This window comes from Rhinoraja longicauda, chromosome 19 (genome assembly GCF_053455715.1).
Source record: "Rhinoraja longicauda isolate Sanriku21f chromosome 19, sRhiLon1.1, whole genome shotgun sequence".
Taxonomy (NCBI): domain Eukaryota; kingdom Metazoa; phylum Chordata; class Chondrichthyes; order Rajiformes; family Arhynchobatidae; genus Rhinoraja; species Rhinoraja longicauda.
The window spans coordinates 15,120,618-15,146,546 of record NC_135971.1 but is presented as its reverse complement, the minus strand read 5'-3'; the positions used below and the strand labels follow the sequence as shown (position 1 = coordinate 15,146,546).

The 25,929-nt window shown below is 48.9% G+C and overlaps 1 protein-coding gene across 1 annotated transcript in view; it reads left to right on the top strand.

Moving 5' to 3' along the window:
* The window catches only part of LOC144603146 (zinc-binding protein A33-like), an 88,129-nt gene extending 69,060 nt beyond the window's left edge, over positions 1–19,069 (top strand). Inside the window, exons 10-11 of the mRNA XM_078416307.1 lie at positions 5,600–5,718; positions 18,454–19,069. Of these exons, the coding sequence (XP_078272433.1) occupies positions 5,600–5,718; positions 18,454–18,986 (652 nt within the window). The 3' untranslated portion in view covers positions 18,987–19,069. The remainder of the gene's footprint in view (positions 1–5,599; positions 5,719–18,453) is intronic.
* Positions 19,070–25,929: the final 6,860 nt, after the last annotated feature.

Below are 25,929 nucleotides of genomic sequence, written 5' to 3'. Positions count from 1 at the left end.
AGCCGCAGGCCGGCCCCGGCGCGGCGGCTGAGCCACCGACACGGGGAGGTCCTGGTCTAAATGGGCCGGCTTGAGACGGGACACTGAAACCAGCTCCTGACGATTTCCTACCTGCAAGGTGAAAGTCACCGTCCCTCTTTTGAGCACCTGGAACGGGCCCTGGTAAACCGGCTGCAGAGGGGGACGGTGGCAATCTTTCCGAAGAAACACGAAATCACAGCTCCGCAATTCCGAAGGAACGTGAACTGCTGTGCTTCCGTGACTAGAGGTGGGGACTGGAGCCAGAGAACCCACCCGTTCCCGGAGGGAGCCCAAGACTGACGTGACGGATGGCGGCAAGGCGGGAATGGAAGGGAGAATATCGCCCGGCACCCGCAGGGGCGAACCGTAGACGAGCTCTGCCGAAGATGTGCCCAGTTCCGCCCGCGGGGCCGTACGGATGCCGAGGAGGACCCAAGGCAGCTGGTCAGCCCAATCGTAGCCAGTCAGGCGAGCACAGAGGGACGCCTTCAGCTGCCGATGGAAACGCTCAACCATCCCGTTGGCTTGGGGATGATAGGCGGTGGTCTGCTGTAATCGAGCACCATACAGCTGCGCCAGCGCGGCCCAGAGACACGAGGTGAACTGGGCTCCCCGATCTGTGGTAATAATAGCCGGGACCCCGAAACGAGCCACCCAATGCAACGCCAGGGCCCGTGCACAGGAGGCCGCCGAGGTGTCCGACAACGGGAGCGCCTCCGGCCAACGAGTGAACCGATCAACCACCGTCAGTAGATGGGTGTAACCCCTAGAATAGGGCAATGGACCCACCAAATCCACATGGATGTGGAAAAAACGGGCGGGGGGAACCTCAAATGTCTGGTGCGGGGGCTGGACATGACGATGGACTTTGGAGGTCTGGCACGGAATGCAGGCGCGTGCCCAGGCTGCCACCTGCTTCCGCAGGCCATGCCAGACAAACCGGTCGGCCACCATGGCTGAAGTCGCCCTGATGGACGGATGTGCCAGGCCATGAATGGCCTCAAAAACCTTACGCCGCAGAGCGGCCGGCACCACCGGGCGAGGACGTGGGAGAGTAACGTCGCACCACAACTTGATACCTGTGGGGCCACACGCCACCTGTTCCAAACGCAGTCCCGAGGTTGTGGAGGCGTACACCGCGGCAGTTCCTTCCAGGCGCTGAGCCTCCGCTAGCTCCTGGAAATCCACATGGTCACCAACCACGGCTACGGAGGGAATGGCCGGCCGGGACAGGGCATCAGCAACGGCATTCAACCTACCCGCAATATGACGGACATCGGTCGTGAACTCCGAAATGAGGGTTAGGTGCCGCTGCTGGCGAGCCGACCACGGATCAGAAACCTTAGCAAAAGCGAATGTCAAAGGTTTGTGATCCGTGTAGGCCACGAAGGAACGGCCTTCTAAAAAGTAGCGGAAGTGCCGGACTGCTAAATACAGGGCCAGGAGCTCCCTATCGAACGCACTGTACTTGAGCTCCGCCCGAGAGAGCTGCCTGCTAAAAAACGCAAGAGGCTGCCACTCACCGTCAACCTGCTGCTCCAAAACCCCACCCACTGCCACGTCTGAGGCGTCCACCGTCAGAGCTGTGGGGGCGGAGGAGCGCGGGTGCACCAGCATGGTGGCATTGGCGAGGGCCTGTTTGACCGCAACAAAAGCCGTCTCCGCAGCTACGGACCATACCAACTCCGCGGGGTTACCTGCGAGACACTGAAAAAGGGGACGCATAACCCGAGCTGCTGCAGGCACGAACCTATGATAAAAATTGACCATGCCCACAAATTCCTGCAAGCCCTTGATGGTAGTCGGGCGGGGAAAAGAGCGGACCGCGTCCACCTTAGCTGGTAAGGGAGTGGCACCGGCCGGAGTAACCCGATGACCCAAAAAATCCACCGCGGACAGGCCGAATTGGCACTTGTCCGGATGGAGAATCAGGCCATGGTCTTGCAGCCTCTGGAACACGGTGCGGAGGTGGACCAAGTGCTCCTGGACCGAACGGCTGGCAATCAATATATCGTCTAGATAAATAAAGACGAACGGCAACCCTCGACCCACCCGGTCCATCAGACGCTGGAATGCCTGAGCTGCATTTTTAAGGCCGAAAGGCATTCGCAACCACTCAAACAGTCCGAATGGGGTGATGGTCGCTGTTTTCGGAATATCCGGCGGGTGGACCGGGATCTGATGGTATCCCCGCACCAAATCAATTTTTGAAAATATTGTAGCCCCCTCCAGGCTAGCTGAAAAGTCCTGAATGTGTGGAATCGGGTAGCGGTCCGGCCGTGTTGCCGCGTTGAGTCGACGGAAGTCACCACATGGTCTCCACCCCCCAGATGCTTTGGAAACCATGTGCAACGGGGATGCCCACGGACTACTTGAAGGCCGAATGATTCCCAACCTCTCCAAGTTTAGAAACTCCTCTCGCGCCCTGGCCAGCTTGTCGGGTGGGAGGCGCCGTGCCCGGGCAAAAACCGGCGGCCCTTCGGTTGGAATGAAATGGACGACCCCGTGCTTCTCCGAAGGTGAATCAAAACGCTGGACGAGGAGCTGCGGGAAGTCGGCCAGGACCGCATCGAACTGACCGGAAGCCGTGTTGATGGACTGGATAACTAAGCTGGGTGGGGCGGCGCTTGTAGAAGCCTCTGGTCCAGTACCCCGAGGCCGTACATCAGCCAAGGGTTGTAGGCCCCTCCCTCGGACGTCTGCGACCAAGGAAAACGCCCATAGGAAATCTGCCCCCAATATGGCCTGGCCCACATCCGCAACGATGAATTCCCAACGGTAAGTCCTGGACTCAAAGGACAAGGACATGGTCCTTTTACCGTACGTACGGATGGAGCTACCATTCACTGCAATTAGGGGCGGGCCCTTTCCCCCCACTCGAGCTTCACAGTCATAGGGGGGCACAATACTTACAACCGCTCCCGTATCCACCAGGAAAACGATCCCGGTAGTCTGATCCGTAGCGTAGAGGCGGTGGTTACGGCCAACCGAGACTGCCTCTACAGTCGATCGGCCCCGGCGTTTCCCGGAAACGAACACGGGGATCTACAGCTTCGGGCGTCGCTGCCCCACCGCCGATGGAAAGAGCACCAGCGACGCCTATCCGGCTCTGTTGGTCGAGCCCGCTGCCAATGAACAGGCGCCGCCGCCCTCTCTTGGCGGGCCGGCTGCGCAATAGCGGCCGATGCGTCGCTCTCCCGGCCGCACTCTCGACTGCCGCTGGGCCTCGAGACCCGGTTAACGGAGCCGTCTCGGGCGTTACGTTCCCTCACCAGCGTGTCTGCCTTCTGGGCGAACGCTGCCGGCTCTGCAAAAGGGACGTCCGCCAACACCAACCTGACGTCCCCAGGTAGCTTCTCCCGGAAGGCCGCCTCAAACATCATACATGGTTGATGGTCGCCCGCCAACGCCAGCATCTCGGACATCAGCTCCGACGGCAGCCGCTGCCCCAGGTCTGGCAAATGGAGGAGCTTCAGAGCCCGCTGGCTCTGGGCCCAGCCGAAGGTCCGCAGCAGGAGCTTCTTAAGCCCCACGTACTGCTCCGTTTGGGGTGGACTGGTCAGGTATTGGCTGACCCGCGCCGCCACCTCCGCCTGCAGACAGCTCACCACATGATGGTACTTCTCCTGGTCTTCCTCCACCTTCTTGAGATGGAACTGCGACTCTGCCTGAATGAACCACAGGTGCGGCTGATGGGCCCAGAACGGCGGTAGATGGACTTCGCCCGCGCTCGCTCCTGCCTGCGACATGTTGCTGCTTGCTTCTTACGTTCGAGGTCACCAATGTAGTGAGTCCAGACGAGTGGTTTATTCGGAATCCTTTATTGATAACAAAACCCGTAACAAACGCGACTAACTTCTACCTGGACAAACACTACTTACTTAATAATCTAATCTCTAATCTAGTTTGGCGCCAAGCATTTAAATACCCCGCGCTTCCTTAACCCATGACCGTAACCCAATCCGAGGGTTCTATTACCTGGCCAATCCCTATGTCCCTACAACATATTGATCATCACTTTTCATTTGACAGGAACAGTCACACAACCTTCAGTCCAAGATCGCATCCCAGTTTGCTGAACTGCACCAGATTCTCACTGATAAAGAGCAGCACGTACAGGCAGATATCCGGGAGGAAGAGAAGAGGATTCTGAATAGAATGAAGACAAATCTTGGAGAGATCGAAGAGAATTTAAAATCTATTCAGGAAGAACTCTCTAAGTTGCAGCAGCAGATGGATCAAAAGGACAGTGTGGTGTTTCTGAAGGTGAGGGGTTACACAACAGTCTGGCGAAGTGAAAGTGCAGTCACAAAATGGAGGGGGATATTTCAGAAATACATGCTGCATTTACCAGTAATTCAGAACTGGGTAAATGTTTCATCTGTTCCAGCTGTTGTTCCCAAACTAATTGGCCTCCCGCATAATCTATGGGATCTCAGGACTGCCTGGCCTGAATGTAGAGAGGTGTTTGTATTCTGTGGAGTTGAGAACTACGACGGGTGATCCTATATCTGATCCCAAGGGCCACGAATGAACAGAGGGCAGTAAATCTCTGGGACTCTCCAACCCACAGACTCTGAGAGGGTTAACCTGTTAGACGTATTTATACCAGAGGAAGATACATTTTTGAAAATTCGGGGAACTGAAATCAAAGGGAATGGGACAAGGCGGAGGAGTTCGTTCCTGGGCTAGATCAGCCATGACCACATTGTGGGGATTAACATTGAAATCTAGAACGTGGCGCACACAGCAGATTGAACATCTATATCCGGTTCCCATCAGCAGTGGGTGGTCACCTTGGGGGAATTTGTTCTGTTTGTTTTACCCACCTTTGCTCACCATAGAATGACATCCCATTCTACATCATAGACCAGGCCATTCGGCACATCCTATCCAGTCAGGATTTCTGCTCCACTCAACATCCCTCCCATCTACTCACCACACCCGGTAACAATACCCCGAATTCCAGGAGTGTTCACGTGTTTATCCCGCTTGCCCTTAAATGTATCTCTGCTGTTGTCTCCATTCCCTCCAATGCTAGTGAGGTCCATGTTCCCATGACTGCATTCCTTTCGGTATTTGTTGAAGACCAGGTTACGTTTCAGCTTTGATCTTTGCTCTCCCATCGATTAGAGATATTATTTCATCTTCACCCATTTAAATCCACCGATAAATTAAATCCTATCTCATCATTCTTCAGATAAAATCCCACGACCTGCCCAGTCTTTACATTGAGCTCCATCCTCTCAGTCATGGCATCATTCTCATGAACATTCCTTGTGCTTTTCCCCATCGTTCTACGTCTCGACGGTAATGTCCACTTTCTATCTGCATGGCAGCGGAGATAAGATTTGGGAAATGGGAATTATCAGAGGGTTGTCGAAATGTGGAGAAATTCCCGCTGTCGGGATGAGGACGGTCCATCTCAGTCAATTGAGATTTGTGTTTTATTTCTTACAGGGGGAAGCTGGTCGCAAGCGAAGGTAGGACATGCTCTTGACGGAAACATTGTAAGTTTTGGTGGAACAGTTCAAAACATTTCTAATGCTGTTGATAACCGGCTGTTAAATATTCGCAGGGTTCGTGATGAAGCCAAACCACTGTCGGTGGTAGAGGAGGCCTTGCCGATTGAAAAGTTTCATTGCCCTGTTTCATTCAACACAACATTTAAAGAAACATCTGATGACTTCAAGCAAGGTAAAGCTTATACCTTTTCCATTGTTCTTGTTTCTGACATCTTGAAGTAAGATGTGTACGAAAGAACTGCAGTTGCAGGTTTAAATGGAAAGTAGACACAAAATGCTGCTGTGACTCAGCGGGACAGGCAGCATCTCAGTCGAGAAGGAATGGGTGATGTTTCAGGTCTGGACACTTCTTCAGTCTGAAGAAGGGTCTCGACCTGAAACGTCACCCATTCCTTCTCTCCAGAGCTGTTCCTGTTGTAGTCCGTGGCCTTTAGAAAAAACAGGCAGACAACCGAATTCGTTTAACCTCTTTATTCTACTCACCCAGGTGGGAGAGAGTCTAGAAACCGAAGCGTTTAGAAACGCTTAGGAAGCCAGTGTAGTCTCTCTCCCCGAATGCTAACAATTACACACATTTTATACCCGTAATACATGTGCCAGTACATTTCCGTTGCTACCTTATATGGCAAGTTTTACAATGTCCTATAAATCTTTATGTGCCCTTTAGGACCCCTATGTCCTCCGTGTCCTATGTGACCTACATGTCCTCGGTATTCCCAGGACCAAAGAGCAGGCTATATGGCCAAATGTTCCCCTTAACCATCAAAGCCTTAAAGCCAGTTGCCCATATCAAAGGATACACTTAGCCATAAACCGCGCTTCCATGCTGACAACAGGATGTCCTGGCAACATAATCGAGCTGGAGCTTTCACACCCCTTTTACACCCCTGCAATAAAACCCACATGGCTACATTCGTAATGTGAGCCCTTACATTCCCCTCTTTGATTATACTATAATCACAGTCTTTTAAAGTGGCCGATTGACAAATATTTGGCATATACATGGGCCAAAGCAATAACAGATTAACAGAATCACAACAATTAACACAATGATACTGCCATAATGGAGAATCGGTCCCCACAAATATCCTAAACCAAACCAATCCCATCCTGAAGCATTAATTCGATCTTGGGCTAAATCTGCCCCTATTTTCCTAGTCAAGCCAAGTCAATTTTATTTGTATAGCACATTTAAAAACAACCCACATTGACCAAAGCGCTGTACATCAGTTCAGGTACTAAGAACAAACATACAATGGCACACAAACATAACAGCACATACATAAACAGTTCACAGCGCCCCCTCAGAGGGCTCAAACGCTAAACGCTCTTTCTATAACCTCCTTCACATGCCCCGCGATATTGGTAATATTGGAGGATACATCTGGTACAAATGTACAACATTCTTGCCCTATCATAGCACAGGTACCCCCTTTCTCGGCTAGCAGGAAATCTAGGGCCATACGATTCTGGAGAGCGACAAGACGCAGGGCCATCATTTCAGTTGTTAACTGGCCTATTTGTTCCTGAGTCTCGTACAGTCCATCAGCGGTACAATTTGCTAATTTTCTAAGTTTCTAATTTCAGTTCCCGCCCGAGCGGTTCCCCATCGTGGGAATATTATCCACCAAAAATCTCACAAACTCCGATACAGTTCGTTTAGAGCTCCACTCTGGATGTTGTAGAGGATGATTTATAATTCGTAAATGTGGGATTACAAAAGCTAGATAACAGCACCCTGTCCAGGTCTCATAAGATCCCTGATCATACTGTGGTGAAAGTCCTGGTAACCAGACATATGCCCAGCTCCCACATATTAAGTAAATCCCATTAAGAGGTCTTGGGGGAACTGCAGTACTGATATGGGTGCATGTGCTGAATCCCACAGACACACCAACTTCATTTGGTCTAGATCCCATTCTACAGAAACAGGTTGTATTTATTGGTATTTCTGGAGAGTCATGAGGAGAATTAACTTGTATCCGGGGCCAATTCTCCTGTGTTTGATTAAGATAGGGTCTCAAGGACCACCCATTAAAACATTGACATCCACAGTCATCTGATTGGTTGTCATAATCCGTACACCAATTATTGGGGCCAGGGCTCTGTGAGTGATTCAAAAAGAACCGGGCAGACCTGACTTCACTCGGAGTGAAGGGGACCGGGTAAAGAGGCATCATGCTTTTTCCACGTGTTGAAACCTGGGGCGCACACCCAACAGGCAGACCGTTCCACCTGTGTAGCATATGTCTGACAAAAAGAGAGGAAACGATTGGTTCGCCGGAGATCCGAGGTTCGTCCTTCTATCTGACTACCGAGGGTCAATATAATCCACAATCCCATCTTAGCCTCGTGTTGTCCCGTGGTTTCTGGGCGTCTCGGACCTGAGAATGCTAGACTGATAAAGATTGGGTTAATAATTTCATATATTCAATTAAACGCTCATCCAGGTCGTGCAGTTCATGGAGGTTGATGCACCCCTTTCCCTCTGCCCCCCAAGGGGTTCGGAGTGGTTTCTCGTATAATACCTCAGCTGGGGTTAAACCTGTAGTAGAGTGTGGGGTTATACGCATAGAGAATAATGCCATCGGCAGGACTTGGACCCAATTTAATTTAGTCTCCTCTTGGAGTTTGACCAATTTATTTTTTAGTGTGCCATTTGCACGTTCCACTATACCTGCAGCCTGTGGATGGTGTACGCAGTGGAACTGCTGGCGGATATTCAACTGTTTGCACATTTCCTCATTAACTTTAGCCGTGAAATGGGGTCCATTGTCCGAGCTTAATGTACATGGTAATCAAAAACCGTGGTACTATTTCCCTTAATAAAACTGCTGCCGTGGTGGTAGCTGTATTATTAGTCGTTGGCACCACTTCAATCCATCGGCTAAACACATCAACAATAACTAAACAATACTTATAACTATGTACACGTGGCAATAGACAATAGACAATAGGTGCAGGAGTAGGCCATTCAGCCCTTCGAGCCAGCACCGCCATTCAATGCGATCATGGCTGATCACTCTCAATCAGTACCCCGTTCCTGCCTTCTCCCCATACCCCCTCACTCCACTATCCTTAAGAGCTCTATCCAGCTCTCTCTTGAAAGCATCCAACGAACTGGCCTCCACTGCCTTCTGAGGCAGAGAATTCCACACCTTCACCACTCTCTGACTGAAAAAGTTCTTCCTCATCTCCGTTCTAAATGGCCTACCCCTTATTCTTAAACTGTGGTCCCTTGTTCTGGACTCCCCCAACATTGGGAACATGTTTCCTGCCTCTAATGTGTCCAATCCCCTAATTATCTTATATGTTTCAATAAGATCCCCCCTCATCCTTCTAAATTCCAGTGTATACAAGCCTAATTGCTCCAGCCTTTCAACATACGACAGTCCCGCCATTCCGGGAATTAACCTAGTGAACCTACGCTGCACGCCCTCAATAGCAAGAATATCCTTCCTCAAATTTGGAGACCAAAACTGCACACAGTACTCCAGGTGCGGTCTCACCAGGGCCCGGTACAACTGTAGAAGGACCTCTTTGCTCCTATACTCAACTCCTCTTGTTATGAAGGCCAACATTCCATTGGCTTTCTTCACTGCCTGCTGTACCTGCATGCTTCCTTTCAGTGACTGATGCACTAGGACACCCAGATCTCGTTGAACATCCCCTCTTCCTAACTTGACACCATTCAGATAATAATCTGCCTTTCTATTCTTACTTCCAAAGTGAATAACCTCACACTTATCTACATTAAACTGCATCTGCCATGTATCCGCCCACTCACACAACCTGTCCAAGTCACCCTGCAGCCTTATTGCATCTTCCTCACAATTCACACTACCCCCCAGCTTAGTATCATCTGCAAATTTGCCAATGGTACTTTTAATCCCTTCATCTAAGTCATTAATGTATATCGTAAATAGCTGGGGTCCCAGCACCGAACCTTCCGGTACCCCACTGGTCACTGCCTGCCATTCCGAAAGGGACCCATTTATCCCCACTCTTTGTTTTCTGTCTGTCAACCAATTTTCTATCCATGTCAGTACCCTACCCCCAATACCATGTGCTCTAATTTTGCCCACTAATCTCCTATGTGGGACCTTGTCGAAGGCTTTCTGAAAGTCGAGGTACACCACATCCACTGACTCTCCCCTGTCAATTTTCCTAGTTACATCCTCAAAAAATTCCAATAGTTTTGTCAAGCATGATTTCCCCTTCGTAAATCCATGCTGACTCGGAATGATCCTGTTACTGCTATCCAAATGCTCAGCAATTTCGTCTTTTATAATTGACTCCAGCATCTTCCCCACCACTGATGTCAGACTAACTGGTCTATAATTACCCGTTTTCTCTCTCCCTCCTTTCTTAAAAAGTGGGATAACATTTGCTATCCTCCAATCCACAGGAACTGATCCTGAATCTATAGAACATTGAAAAATGATCTCCAATGCTTCCACTATTTCTAGAGCCACTTCCTTAAGTACCCTGGGATGCAGACCATCAGGCCCTGGGGATTTATCAGCCTTCAGTCCCATCAGTCTACCCAAAACCATTTCCTGCCTAATGTGGATTTACTTCAGTTCCTCCATCACCCTAGGTTCTCCGGCCCCTAGAACATTTGGGAGATTGTGTGTATCTTCCTCAGTGAAGACAGATCCAAAGTAACGGTTTAACTCGTCTGACATTTCTTTGTTCCCCATAATAAATTCCCCTGCTTCTGTCTTCATGGGACCCACATTTGCCTTGACTATTTTTTCCTCTTCACGTACCTAAAAAAACTTTTGCTATCCTCCTTTATATTATTGGCTAGTTTACCCTCGTACCTCATCTTTTCTCCCCGTATTGCCTTTTTAGTTAACTTTTGTTCCTCTTTAAAAGGGTCCCAATCCTCTGTCTTCCCACTCTTCTTTGCTATGTTATACTTCCTCTCCTTAATTTTTATGCTGTCCTTGACTTCCCTTGTCAGCCACAGGTGTCTCTTACTCCCCTTAGAGTCTTTCCGCCTCTTTGGGATAAATTGATCCTGCAACCTCTGCATTATTCCCAGGAATATCTGCCATTGCTGTTCTACCGTCTTCCCTGCTAGGGCCTCCTTCCAGTCAATTTTGGCCAGCTCCTGCCTCATGCCTCTGTAATCCCCTTTGCTATACTGTAATACTGACACTTCCGATTTTCCCTTCTGCCTTTCCATTTGCAGAGTAAAACTTATCATGTTGTGATCACTGCCTCCTAATGGCTCTTTTACCTCTAGTCCCCTTATCAGATCAGGATCATTACACAACACTAAATCCAGAATTGCCTTCTCCCTGGTAGGCTCCAGTACAAGCTGTTCTAAGAATCCATCTCGAAGGCACTCTACAAACCCTCTTTCCTGATTCAATAAAATCAATTTGTAAACCCCAATGTATTTTGGGGTGATACCATGTAGCATTTATTACATCCAACATTCCCCTCTTACCAGCATAGGTAAGAGAGTGCACATAATGCAACAAAACAGGTAAAAGCGCGTTAGGGACACAAACTTTGCCAGAGGCAGTAACCCAAAGCGAGTCAGATTCGCGAGGGGAACACCCATCCTGGCTCCACTGGTGTCTCTCAGCCTCGGGGGCGTCCCCCTGAAGCTGGCAGAGGTCCGAAACACTGGGCATAGCGGTAGTTGCAGAAAACTGCTGTTGTTCACCTGAAGAAACTAAAATGGTAGGGGTCAGGGCCTCTGTGCGTGCCAATGTGTCAGCCAATGCAATCCCGAAAGAAATGGGATCCTTGACAGATGTATGCGAATTTCATTTAATGACAGCCAAGGTTTTCGGGAGTGTTAAACCCGCTAGTAGATTTCGGATAAACAGGGCATTTTTAATAGGAGTGCCTGCTGCAGTCAAAAAGCCCTTGTGCTGCCACAGGGTACCAAAATCATGTGCAACCCCAAAAGCATATCGTGAGTCGGTGTAAATATTAGCACGTTGGTCAACGCAAAGGTGGCAGGCCCGCATGAGGGCAAATAATTCAGCCTGCTGGGCAGCATGAGGTGTACTGAAAAAGGCGAGGGTAGGCAGTATCCTCAATCTCTAGCGCCGATTGTGCGGATTCTTGTTCATGGCGCAACCTAACCCTTTCACCAACGGTTGTCTGGGACCTATCCATATTCCCTGATGCTGCCTCATAATTGGGGGGGTAGTCCCGAATATCCTGGCGGGAGGGTAGAACCGGGACTGGCACCACCGCAGCCGGTGGCTCTGCCTGTGGGGCTGTGGGGATCGGACACATCCAGGGTTCTTCGTCACTCTCGGATTCCTGATTACCTAATAAAGCCGCTATAGACTCCAGTGGTTTGGATTCTGACTTTTGTTGTTGTTGGGCGGGATATATCCCTTTGGTACCGGTTTTAAATTCATCTCGAGCTCGGGTAGCACAGTCAAGTCTTAGATCAGCGGAGTGAGGGGGTATGGGGAGAAGGCAGGAACGGGGTACTGATTGAGAGTGATCAGCCATGATCGCATTGAATGGCGGTGCTGGCTCGAAGGGTTGAATGGCCTACTCCTGCACCTATCGTCTATTGTTTATTGTCTGTCATACACCTTACATTCCGCTTGCAAAATGTCCCATGTTTTCGGTATTCCCAACCTATCACACACTGATATCCCTCTACAACTTGCATTTTCCCTCCAACTTCGCTCCCTCGACTCCTGATGGCGCTTCTGCACCCCCTCTCTCCATTCTTTAATCCTCTTTGAGAGTCTCTACATTCCATTTACCTCCCACTGGCCAGGCCTCGTTTCCCAATCTTTTCATTAACGAAGCAAATAAATAAATAACACACGTGTTGTACCGGGGCACCGCCATCACTCTTATCCAAAGACTGTCCCATATGTCTGATTGCCAATTATCAGAAATTATGTTACCAATAAATACTACCAATAAATATTACCAAACGATCAATTTCATCCAGACCAAGACAATGACAACAAGAGTGACCGCCCCTTACCTTCCAAATCCGGAACCTTATCCTTGTCCTTATCCTTGTCCTTTTCCTTATCGGTTCGTCTGTGAATCTCATTTGCACACGAGATCAACCCCAAACGAGGGACTTCAGTGTCTGAAAGACGTCAACGTCCGGGGTCTCGAACAACGGTCGAGAAGTGCACTCTGTCCCCTTCGGACGTGTTTCAGTCACCGCTGCCTCTTAGTCGTTCGTGGTTGACGGTGCCAAAGAGATCCTGCCGACTATGCCAAATGTTGTAGTCCGTGCCTATTAGAAAAAACAGGCAGACAACCGAATTCGTTTAACCTCTTTATTCTACTCACCCAGGTGGGAGAGAGTCTAGAAACCGAAGCGTTTTGAAACGCTTAGGAAGCCACTGTAGTCTCTCTCTCCGAATGCTAACAATTACACACATTTTATACCCGTAATACATGTGCCAGTACATTTCCGTTGCTACATTATATGGCAAGTTTTACAATGTCCTATAAATCTTTATGTGCCCTTTAGGACCCCCATGTCCTCCGTGTCCTGTGTGACCTACATGTCCTCGGTATTCCCAGGACCAAAGAGCAGTCTATATGGCCAAATGTTCCCCTTAACCATCAAAGGATGGTTAACCATCAAAGCCTTAAAGCCAGTTGCCCATATCAAAGGATACACTTAGCCATAAACCGCGCTTCCATGCTGACAACAGGATGTCCTGGCAACATAATCAAGCTGGAGCTTTCACACCCCTTTTACACGCCTGCAATAAAACCCACATGGCTACATTCGTAATGTGAGCCCTTGCACTCCCGGTCCCGCTGAGTTACTCCAGCATTTTGTCTCTACCTTTGATTGGTCTATCTTTAAGTAATGCTAAGATGCAAAGATTAATGTTATTTTGAACTGAAGGGAAATTGAAGATTTGATCTCCCACCTGCTCATCTGCTGGGAAGCATCACCGAGTCAGAGAGCTTTGTAGCACAGCAACAGGCCCTTTGACTCGACTCGACCATGCCAACCACGTTGCCCAACCAAGCTCGCCCCACTTGCCTGAGTCTGGCTCATATCCTTCCAAGTCTTTCTTATCCACGTATCTACCCAATTCTCTGTGAACTGTTGTAATTGTACCTGCCTCGCCCATTTCCTCTGTCAGATCGTTCCACATCTACACTACCCACTGACTGAAAAACCTGCTCCTCGGGTCCTTTTTATTGTTTCCACTCTCACCTTAAACTGATGCGCTCGAGGTTTAGACTCTCCGACCTTGGGTAAAGTATTGTGGCTAATCACCTTGTCTGTGCATCTTATACACATCTATAATGTCACTCTGACAGGCTCCCAAGAAAAAATGTCCCAGTCTGAATAGGCTCTTTCAGGAGTGAGTAGATGAATCTATGATGAGCGTTTGTCGGCATTGGGCCTGTACTCGCTGTTGCTTAGAGGAATGAGGGGGGATCATTGAAAAATACAGAATAGTGAAAGGTTTGGATAGAATGGACGTGGAGAGGATGTTTCCATTAGTGAGCGAGTCTAGGACTATATATTTATTTACAAAAATGCTGGAGTAACTCAGCAGGTCAGGCAGCATCTCAGGAGAGAAGGAAAGGGTGACGTTTCGGGTGGGACAAAGGAAGGATGTAGGTGGAGACAGGAAGACAGAGGGAGAACTGGGAAGGGGAGGGGAAGAGAGGGACAGAGGAACTATCTAAAGACAATAGACAATAGGTGCAGGAGGAGGCCATTCAGCCCTTCGAGCCAGCACCGCCATTCCATGTGATCATGGCTGATCATTCTCAATCAGTACACCGTTCCTGCCTTCTCCCCATACTCCCTGACTCCGCTATCCTGAAGAGCTCTATCCAGCTCTCTCTTTAATGCATTCAGAGAATTGGCCTCCACTGCCTTCTGAGGCAGAGAATTCCACAGATTCACAACTCTCTGACTGAAAAAGTTTTTCCTCATCTCAGTTCTAAATGGCTTATTCTTAAACTGTGTTCTGGATTCCCCCAACATTGGGAACATGTTTCCTGCCTCTAACGTGTCCAACCCCTTAATAATCTTATACGTTTCGATAAGATCTCCTCTCATCCTTCTAAATTCTAGTGTATACAAGCCTAGTCGCTCCAGTCTTTCAACATATGAAAGTCCCGCCATTCTGGGAATTAACCTAGTAAACCTATGCTGCACGCCCTCAATAGCAAGAATATCCTTCCTCAAATTTGGAGACCAAAGCTGCACACAGTATTCCAGGTGCGGTCTCACTAGGGCCCTGTACAACTGTAGAAGGACCTCTTTGCACCTATACTCAACTCCTCTTGTTATGAAGGCCAACATTCCATTGGCTTTCTTCACTGCCTGCTGTACCTGCATGCTTCCTTTCAGTGACTGATGCACTAGGACACCCAGATCTCGTTGAACATCCCCTCTTCCTAACTTGACACCATTCAGATAATAATCTGCCTTTCTATTCTTACTTCCAAAGTGAATAACCTCACACTTATCTACATTAAACTGCATCTGCCATGTATCCGCCCACTCACACAACCTGTCCAAGTTACCCTGCAGCCTTATTGCATCTTCCTCACAATTCACACTACCCCCCAGCTTTGTATCATCTGCAAATTTGCTAATGGTACTTTTAATCCCTTCATCTAAGTCATTAATGTATATCGTAAATAGCTGGGGTCCCAGCACCGAACCTTGCGGTACCCCACTGGTCACGGCCTGCCATTCCGAAAGGGACCCATTTATCCTCACTCTTTGCTTTCTGTCTGTCAACCAATTTTCTATCCATGTCAGTACCCTACCCCCAATACCATGTGCTCTAATTTTGCCCACTAATCTCCTATGTGGGACCTTGTCGAAGGCTTTCTGAAAGTCGAGGTACACCACATCCACTGACTCTCCCCTGTCAATTTTCCTAGTTACATCCTCAAAAAATTCCAGTAGTTTTGTCAAGCATGATTTCCCCTTCGTAAATCCATGCTGACTCGGAATGATCCTGTTACTGCTATCCAAATGCTCAGCAATTTCGTCTTTTATAATTGACTCCAGCATCTTCCCCACCACTGATGTCAGACTAACTGGTCTATAATTACCCGTTTTCTCTCTCCCTCCTTTCTTAAAAAGTGGGATAACATTTGCTATCCTCCAATCCACAGGAGCTGATCCTGAATCTATAGAACATTGAAAAATGATCTCCAATGCTTCCACTATTTCTAGAGCCACCTCCTTAAGTACCCTGGGATGCAGACCATCAGGCCCTGGGGATTTATCAGCCTTCAGTCCCATCAGTCTACCCAAAACCATTTCCTGCCTAATGTGGATTTCCTTCAGTTCCTCCATCACCCTAGGTTCTCTGGCCCCTAGAACATTTGGGAGATTGTGTGTATCTTCCTCAGTGAAGACAGATCCAAAGTAACGGTTTAACTCGTCTGCCATTTCTTTGTTCCCCATAATAAATTCCCCTGCTTCTGTCTTCATGGGACCCACATTTGCCTTGACTATTTTTTTCCTCTTCACGTACCTAAAAAAACTTTTGCTATCCTCCTTTATATTATTGGCTAGTTTACCCTCGTACCTCATCTTTTCTCCCCGTATTGCCTTTTTAGTTCACTTTTGTTCCTCTTTAAAAGAGTCCCAATCCTCTGTCTTCCCACTCTTCTTTGCTATGTTATACTTCCTTTCCTTAATTTTTATGCTGTCCTTGACTTCCCTTGTCAGCCACAGGTGTCTCTTACTCCCCTTAGAGTCTTTCCGCCTCTTTGGGATAAATTGATCCTGCAACCTCTGCATTATTCCCAGGAATACCTGCCATTGCTGTTCTACCGTCTTCCCTGCTAGGGCCTCCTTCCAGTCAATTTTGGCCAGCTCCTGCCTCATGCCTCTGTAATCCCCTTTGCTATACTGTAATACTGACAAGGTCCCAGCACCGAGCCTTGCGGTACTCCACTAGTTACCTCCTGCCATTCTGAAAGGGACGCATTTATCCCCACTCTTTCTGTCTGTCAACCAATTTTCTATCCATGTCAGTACCCTACCTCCAATACCATGAGCTCTAATTTTGCCCACTAATCTCCTATGTGGAACCTTGTCAAAGGCTTTCTGAAAGTCAAGGTGCACCATATCCACCGGCTCTCCCCTGTCAATTTTCCTGGTTAGATCCTCAAAGAATTCCAGAAGATTAGTCAAGCATGATTTCCCCCTCGTAAATCCATGCTGACTCGGAACAATCCTGTTACTACTATCCAAATGCTCCGCAATTTTGTCTTTTATAATTGACTCCAGCATCTTCCCCACCACTGATGTCAGACTAACTGGTCTATAATATCCCGTTTTCTCTCTCCCTCCTTTCTTAAAAAGTGGGACAACATTAGCTAACCTCCAATCCACAGGAACTGATCCTGAATCTATAGATCATTGGAAAATGATCACCAATGCGTCCACAATTTCTAGCGCCACCTCCTTAAGTACTCTGGAATGCAGACCATCAGGCTACCCAACACCATTTTCTGCCTAATGTGGATTTCCTTCAGTTCCTCCGTCACCCTAGGATCTCTGCCCACTAGAACATCTGGGAGATTGCTTGTACCTTCCTTAGTGAAGACAGATCCAAAGTACCGGTTCAACTCGTCTGCCATTTCCTTGTTTCCCATAATAAATTCTCCCGCTTCTGTCTTCAAGGGACCCACATTTGCCTTGACTATTTTTTTCCTCTTTACATACCTAAAAAAGCTTTTACTATCCTCCTTTATATTATTAGCTAGTTTACCCTCGTACCTCATCTTTTCTCCACGTTTTGCCTTCTTAGTCATCTTCTGTTGCTCTTTAAAAGAGTCCCAATCCTCTGGCTTCCCACTCTTCTTTGCTATGTTGTACTTCTGCTCTTTTATTTTTATGCTGTCCTTGACTTCCCTTGTCAGCCACGGGTGTCTCTTACTCCCCTTGGAATCTTTCCTCCTCTTTGGGATAAAATGGATGGAGTTGAGGGGGGAGGTAAAGGGACAGGTGTTGCATCTCCTGCGGTTGCAGGGGAATGTGCCCGGGGATGGGGTGGTTTGGGCAGGAAGGGACGAAAGGTCAGAGCCTCAGAATTAAAGGATGTTCCGTTGGGAAGGAGATGAGGGGAAATGCTTTTAATCAGAGGGTGTTGAATTTGTGGAATTCATTGCCACAGAAGGCTGTGGAGGCCAAGTCGGTGGATATTTTTAAGGCAGAGATAGCTGGATTCTTGATTAGTATGGATGTCAGAGGTTATGGGGAGAAGACAGGAGAATGGGGTTAGGAGGGAGAGATAGATCAGCCATGATTGAACGGTGGAGTAGAATTGAAGGGCCGAATGGCCTAATTCTAATACTTTCATTGATGACTGTCCAACTTCACCCGATAACCCAGACCTTCAGACCTGATGAAGTTGTTGTAAACCCTTTTGCACCCATTCTAATTGAATAACAAACCCACCCTTCCCTTTGTCTCACCCTCCACTCAAAAAACACAGGAGCTGATCATCTGGCCCCTCGTGTCTACCCCCACTCACTGTGATCATGACGACCCCACCACGCACCTCTACCTCCTCTTTAACAACCTCAAATTACTGCTAACCTCAATATCAACCTGCTCCGATCTGCCTCCACATCTGAATAACCCGCTTCATTCCTCCATCCCCACCGCAATTTCACAATCCTCCTCACTCTCAGCACTCGTCCTCCCCGTCCACCCTCCCCCACCTCACGAAATTCCCCCCTCCATCTCCGGATAAAAACTCCGGGAGAGATCTCGGTTGTCCACCCGATGTGGTCGGGGTGAAACCCCGGGCAAGGTTACAGTTGTCCGCCCGCCTGTGCCTGAGGCCGAGCGGCCTATCCCCCGGTCCCGGGGCCGCGCTGCCCGAGTCTCCCCCCGACCCCCGGGGACTCTCTGATTCTCTGCTTCTCCCCCCAGTCTCCGTCACCCTGGATGTGGAAACAGCGCATCCGCAGCTCGAGGTGTCTGAGGATCGGAAGAGGGTGAGACGGACCGAGACCCAGAGGAGTCTCCCTGACACCGGGAAGAGGTTTACAGACAGTGCGTGTGTGCTGGGATCGGAGGGATTCACATTGGGGAGACATTACTGGGAGGTGGAGGTGGCGGGGAGTCGGTGCTGGGGTCTGGGAGTCGCCGCAGAGTCTGTGGAGAGGAAGGGACCGGTCACACCGACCCCGGAGACTGGAGTCTGGAGCATCGGGCGGGGGGGTGACGGGTTTGATGCACTCACCTCCCCTCCATCCCGTCTCCCCGCCCGTCCCATCCCCGGGAGGGTGGGAGTTTATCTCAGTTACGAGTCCGGGACAGTTTCATTTTACGACGCGGACACCAAGTCCCATCTCCACACCTTCACTGGGAATAAATTCACGGAGAAACTTTATCCTTTCTTCTGGACTTGGGATGAAGACCACTGGCTGAGAATCTGCTCCGGTTCCGCTCCGGGTGTGTAAAAGGGTCGGGTCCCGGGACCGGCGTCAGGAGCGGGGCTCAGGGGCTGTGGGGCAGAAACCCGGTGGACAACAGGTCGGCGCTGAACGGCTCCCGTTTAATCCCCAAATTCCGCGTCGTAAAACCCCAGTGAGCGCGGAAATAAAACCAGGGGGAATGTAAATGTGGGAAGAGAGAAATAAACAGCAAGTGGAATCAGAGCTGTCGATCCGTTCATTTCAACGCGTTAACTGCGTCACTTCTTGGTCCCGCCACTAGATGGCAGCAACGCCACGCGGTGCGACCACAGACCAGCTGTAACTTTGAGAATTAACTTTGACAATTGCAGAAACAGCGGGAATCTGATTTAATAAGTGACTTTTGTCACCTGTTACCACACCTGCGGCCCAAACCACATGCCTGGCTTAAAATGTGGAATAAAAGCAGAAATTGCCCCCAAATACTCAGCAGGTCAGGCAGCATCTGCAAGGTGAAACAGACTTTACATTTCAGGTCTAATACAAGTCAAGTCAAGTTTATTTGTCACATATACACACACGATGTGTAATGAAATGAAAGTGGCAATGCCTGCGGATTGTGCACAAAAAAGAATTACAGTTACAGCATATAAATAAAGTTAATAAGTTAATATAGAGAAGACAAAATTTAGTCCCTGGAGTTATAAAAGTTAACAGTCCCGATGGCCTGTGGGAAGAAACTCCGTCTCATCCTCTCCTTTTTCACAGCGTGACAGCGGAGGCGTTTGCCTGACCGTAGCATCTGGAATAGTCCATTGCTGGGGTGGCAGGGGTCCCTCATGATCTTGCTTGCTCTGGATCTGCACCTCCTGATGTATAGGTCCTGCAGGGGGACGAGTGAAGTTCCCATGGTGCGAACGCACTACTCTCTGCAGGGCCATCCTGTCCTGGGCAGAGCTGTTCCCAAACCAGACTGTGATGTTGCCGGACAGGATGCTCACTACAGCCCCAGAGTAGAAGCAATGAAGGATCCCCAGAGACACTCTGAATTTCCTCAGCTGTCTAACGTGGAAAGGCGTTGATTTGCCTGACCCACCAATGCGGCAATGTGCGTTGCCCACGTCAGATCCTCTGTAATGTGGACTCCCAAGTATTTAAAACTGCTCACCCTATCCACAGTAGACCCATTTATCTCCAGTGGGGTGTACGTCCTTCGATGTTTAGCCCTTCTAAAGTCCACAATCAGCTCCTTAGTTTTAGTGACATTCAAGAGGAGGCTATTGTCCTGACACCAGAGTGCCAGATCAGCCACCTCCTCCCGGTAGGCCTTCTCATCGTTGTCGGAGATCCGGCCCACCACCACAGTGTCATCAGCAAACTTGATGATGGAGTTTGAGCTGAACCTGGCCCCACAATCATGTGTGTACAGGGAGTACAAAAGGGGGCTAAGGACGCAACCATGGGGGGATCCTATGTTCAGAGTGAGGGAGCTAGATGTGTGTTCCCCCATCCTGACCACTTGGGGCCTGGCGGTGAGAAAGTCCAGGACCCAGGCACACAGAGGGGTGCTAATCCCCAGTTCCAGCAGCTTCTCAGCCAGTCTGCTGGGGACTATTGTGTTAAAAGCTGAACTAAAGTCAATGAACAGCATCATCACATAGCCCCTCTGGCTGTCCAGATGAGAGAGAGCGGTGTGCAGAACCTGGGAGACCGCATCATCCGTGGACCTGTTCGGACGGTATGCGAACTGTAGTGGGTCCATGTTGCGAGGACGACGAATGGTGTTTCCATTCGGATTTTCAGGATCTGTGGGGTTTTTTTTAACTTCATCCAGTTGATTGGGTGATTGGAATGTGAGACTGAGCATATACTGCCAACAAAAAACAGAAAACGTCTGCATTCAGCAGCTTGGGCAGTATACTAGATGAATTGTTAAACTGCAGTGACATTGGGTGGACTTAGTTTCGTGTAGTTTAGTTGATTTCAGAGGTGCAGCTCGGAAACAGGCCCTTCAGCCCACCTAGTCCGTGCCGAACCATCAACACTATGACCATTACCATCAACACTATCGGACACAATGGGGACGTTTTAAAATTCTTAACGGAGCCAATTAACCTACCAATCTGCACGTCTTTGAAATGTGGATGGAAACCAGATCACCTGGAGGAAACCCATGCGGTCACCCGGAGAACGTACAAACTCTGTGCAGACGGCACCCGTAGTCAGGATTGAACCCTGACTCTATATCTAAAGTTTAAAAGTCACTTGGACAGGAATATGGATAGGAAAAGTTTAGAGGGTCGTGGGCCAAATGTGGGGCAGGTAGGACTAGTATAGACGGGGCATGTTGGTTGATATGGGCAAGTTGGACCGTTGGGCCCGTTTCCACACTGTATGACTTAATTGGTGCATCAGGCTTGACTTGGTGTAAGGAATATTTGAATAATTGAATAGGCAGCATCACCAGAGAACATCAATAGGTGACATTTCGGATTGTGTCGGAAACGTTGCCTATCCATGTTCTCCAGAGATGCTGCCTGATGAGCGTTTGACTGCACTGGGTCTGTGCTCGCTGGAGTTCAGAAGAATGCGGGGGGACCTCTCAAAACGTACTAAATAATGAAAGGCTTGGATATAGTGGAGATGATGTTTCCACCAGTGGGAATGTCTAGGTCTAGAGGTCATAGCCTCAGAATTAAAGAATGTTCTTTTAGGAAGGAGATGAGGTGGATTTTTGTTTTGTCCGAGGGTAGTGAGTCTGTGGAATTCATTGCCACAGAAGGCTGTGGAGGCCATCAGTGGATATTTCTAAGGCAGAAACAGTTAGATTCTCGATTATTTCGGGTATCAGAGGTTATGGGGAGAAGGCAGGAGAATGTGGTTAGGAGGGAGAGATAGATCAGCCATGATTGAATGGCGGAGTACACGATGGGCCGAATGTCCTAATTCTGTTCCTATCGCTTGTGAACCTGCTGAGTTACTCCAGCACTTTGTGTCCTTTTGAACATATTAATCTCGAGTGCAGCCTCACCAGTGAGTTCGACAAAGTGAGTGCTGTGGTCTTTGCAGATGGGACACTGAAACATGTGAAGCTCCCACTGTCAGTCCAGGCGTAGGTTGGGTGACCAAGTCAAGGGCTCCCAGGAGATTTTTTAATGAATGAACACGTTTAAACACGGCTGTTTTTCTATCCCTTTTCACTGAACAGAATGATTTAGAAATAAACACAACTGTTTTGTTGAATGGCACTGTGGATAACTTCCTGGAACTCCTGGGGAGGATTTAAACTAATGTGGCAGGGGGATGGGAGCTGGAGCAGAGAGACAGAGGGGTGTAAAATGAGGGTAGAAGCAACAGGTAGCAAGGTGAAAAGTAAAAGTGGCAGGCAGACAAATCCAGGGCAAAAATCAAAAAGGGCCACTTTTCAACATAATCGTACAAGGGGTAAGAGAGTTGTAAAAACAAGCCTGAAGGCTTTGTGCCTCAATGCAAGGAGTATACGTAATAAGGTGGATGAATTAAATGTGGAGATAGTTATTAATGATTATGATATAGTTGGGATTACGGAGACATGGCTCCAGGGTGACCAAGGCTGGGAGCTCAACATCCAGGGATATTCTATATTCAGGCGGGATAGACAGAAAGGAAAAGGAGGTGGGGTAGCGTTACTGGTTAGAGAGGAGATTAAAGCAGTGGAAAGGAAGGACATTAGCTTGGAGGAAGTGGAATCGATATGGGTAGAGCTACGAAACACTAAGGGGCAGAAAACGCTAGTGGGAGTTGTGTACAGGCCACCTAACAGCAGTAGGGAGGTTGGGGATGGCATCAAGCAGGAAATTAGAAATGCATGCACTAAAGGCGCAGCAGTTATAATGGGTGACTTCAATCTACATATAGATTGGGTGAACCAAACTGGCAGGGGTGCTGAGGTAGAGGATTTCTTGAAATGTTTGAGAGATGGTTTTCTAAACCAACATGTCGAGGAACCAACGAGAGAACAGGCCATTCTAGACTGGGTATTGAGTAATGAGGAAGGGTTAGTTAGCAGTCTTGTTGTGCGAGGCCCCTTGGGCAAGAGTGATCATAATATGGTAGAGTTCTTCATTAGGATGGAGAGTGACAAAGTCGATACAGAAACAAGTGTTCTGAACTTAAAGAAAGGTAACTTTGAGGGTATGAGGCGTCAATTGTCCAAGATAGACTGGCGATTGATGCTGAAAGGGTTGACGGTGGACATGCAATGGAAGGCATTTAAAGGTCGCATGGATGAACTACAACAAGTGTTATCCCAGTTTGGCAAAAGAACAAACCAGGAAAGGTAGTGCATCCGTGGCTAACAAGGGAAATCAAGGATAGTATTAAAACAAAAGATGAAGCATACAGATTAGCGAGAAAAAGTAGCATACCAGAGGACTGGGAGAAATTCAGAGTCCAGCAAAGGAGGACAAAGGGCTTAATTAGGAAAGGGAAAATAGATTATGAGGGAAAACTGGCAAGGAACATAAAAACAGACTGCAAAAGCTTTTATAGATATGTCAAGAGAAAAAGATTAGTTAAGGCAAATGTAGGTCCCTTGCAGTCAGAAACAGGTGAATTGATCAAAGGGAACAAGGAGATGGCAGACCAATTGAATAAATACTTTGGTTCTGTCTTCACTAAGGAAGACATAAACCGTCTGCCGGAAATAGCGGGGGACCGGGGGTCTAAAGAGATGGAGGAACTGAGGGAAATCCAGGTTAGTCGGGAAGTGGTGTTAGGTAAATTAAATGGATTAAAGGCAGATAAATCCCCAGGGCCAGATAGGCTGCATCCCAGAGTGCTTAAGGAAGTAGCCTCAGAAATAGTGGATGCATTAGTGATAATTTTTCAAAACTCTTTAGATTTTGGAGTAGTTCCTGAGGACTGGAGGGTAGCTAATGTAACCCCACTTTTTAAAAAGGGAGGGAGAGAGAAAACAGGGAATTATAGACCAGTTAGCCTAACATCGGTAGTGGGGAAAATGCTAGAGTCAGTTATTAAAGATGTGATAGCATTACATTTGGAAAGTCAGCATGGATTTAACAAAGGCAAATCATGTCTGACGAATCTTATAGAATTTTTCGAGGATGTAACTAGTAGAGTGGATAAGGGAGAACCAGTCGATGTGTTATATCTGGACTTTCAGAAGGCCTTCGACAAGGTCCCACATAGGAGATTGGTGTACAAACTTAAAGCACACGGTATTGAGGGTTCAGTGTTGAGGTGGTAGAAAATTGGTTGGCGGACAGGAAGCAAAGAGTAGGAATAAACGGGTCCTTTTCGGAATGGCAGGCAGTGACTAGTGGGGTACCGCAAGGCTCAGTGCTGGGACCCCAGTTATTTACAGTGTATATTAATGATTTGGACGAGGGAATTGAATGCAACATCTCTAAGTTTGCGGATGACACGAAGCTGGGTGGCAGTGTTAGCTGCGAGGAGGATGCCTGGAGGCTGCAGAGTGACTTGGATAGATTAGGCGAGTGGGCAAATGCATGGCAGATGCAATATAATGTGGATAAATGTGAGGTTATCCACTTTGGCGGCAAGAACAGGAAAGCAGAGTATTACCTGAATGGTGACCGATTGGGAGAAGGGGAGATGCAACGTGACCTGGGTGTCATGGTGCACCAGTCATTGAAAGCAAGCATGCAGGTGCAGCAGGCAGTGAAGAAAGCGAATGGTATGTTGGCATTCATAGCAAGAGGATTTGAGTTTAGGAGCAGGGAGGTTCTGCTGCAGTTGTACAGGGCCTTGGTGAGACCGCACCTGGAGTATTGTGTGCAGTTTTGGTCTCCTAACCTGAGGAAAGACGTTCTTGCCTTAGAGGGAGTACAGAGAAGGTTCACCAGATTGATCCCTGGGATGGCGGGACTTACATATGAGGAAAGACTGGATAGACTGGGCTTGTACTCGCTGGAATTTAGAAGACTGAGGGGGGATCTTATAGAAACATATAAAATTCTTAAGGGGTTGGAGAGGCTAGATGCGGGAAGATTGTTCCCGATGTTGGGGGAGTCCAGAACCAGGGGTCACAGCTTAAGGATAAGGGGGAAGTCTTTTAGGACCGAGATGAGAAAACATTTCTTCACACAGAGAGTGGTGAGTCTGGAATTCTCTGCCACAGAGGGTAGTTGAGGCCAGTTCATTGGCTATATTTAAGAGGGAGTTAGATGTGGCCCTTGTGGCTAAAGGGATCAGGGGGTATGGAGAGAAGGCAGGTACAGGATACTGAGCTGGATGATCAGCCATGATCATATTGAATGGCGGTGCAGGCTCGAAGGGCCGAATGGCCTACTCCTGCACCTATTTTCTATGTTTCTACGTTTCACTTCTGTAACTTATGTTCATCCCCATGACCAAAGCTTCAAAGAGTTGCCAATCTTTGAAGCTGGGATGAGGCTGGGGGAGCGGGGACCCTTGTCACGTGCGGAGGGCGGGACAATGGGAGCGCCCTGAGTATGTCACTGCTGTCACGTGCCGTGGGGAAAAGGGGTGTGGACGGAGACAGCTGTCACGTGTCGGGGGCGGGTTGAATGGGATCTAGTGTCACGTGTCAGGGGCGGGAGAATGGAGATCTGGTATCACGTGTCGGGGGCATGCGAATGGGGACTGGTGTCACGTGTCGGGGGCAGGGGAATGAGGTCTGGTGTCACTTGTCGGGGGCGGGTGAAATGGGGTCTGGTGTCACTTGTCGGGGGCGGGTGAAATGGGGTCTGGTGTCACTTATCGGGGCGGGTGAATGGGGTCTGGTGTGACGTGTCGGGGGCGGGGAATGGGATCTGGTGTCACGTGTCGGGGGAGGGGAATGGGGTCTGGTGTCACGTGTCGGGGGAGGGGGGTCTGGTGTCACGTGTCTGGGCGGGTGAATCGCGATCTTGTGTCTCGTGTCGGGGGCGACGGGGCGGAATAGCGGCGCCGGCCAGTGACTTGTGGTTGGGCGCGCGGGCGGGCCGGCGCTGGAGCAGGAAGC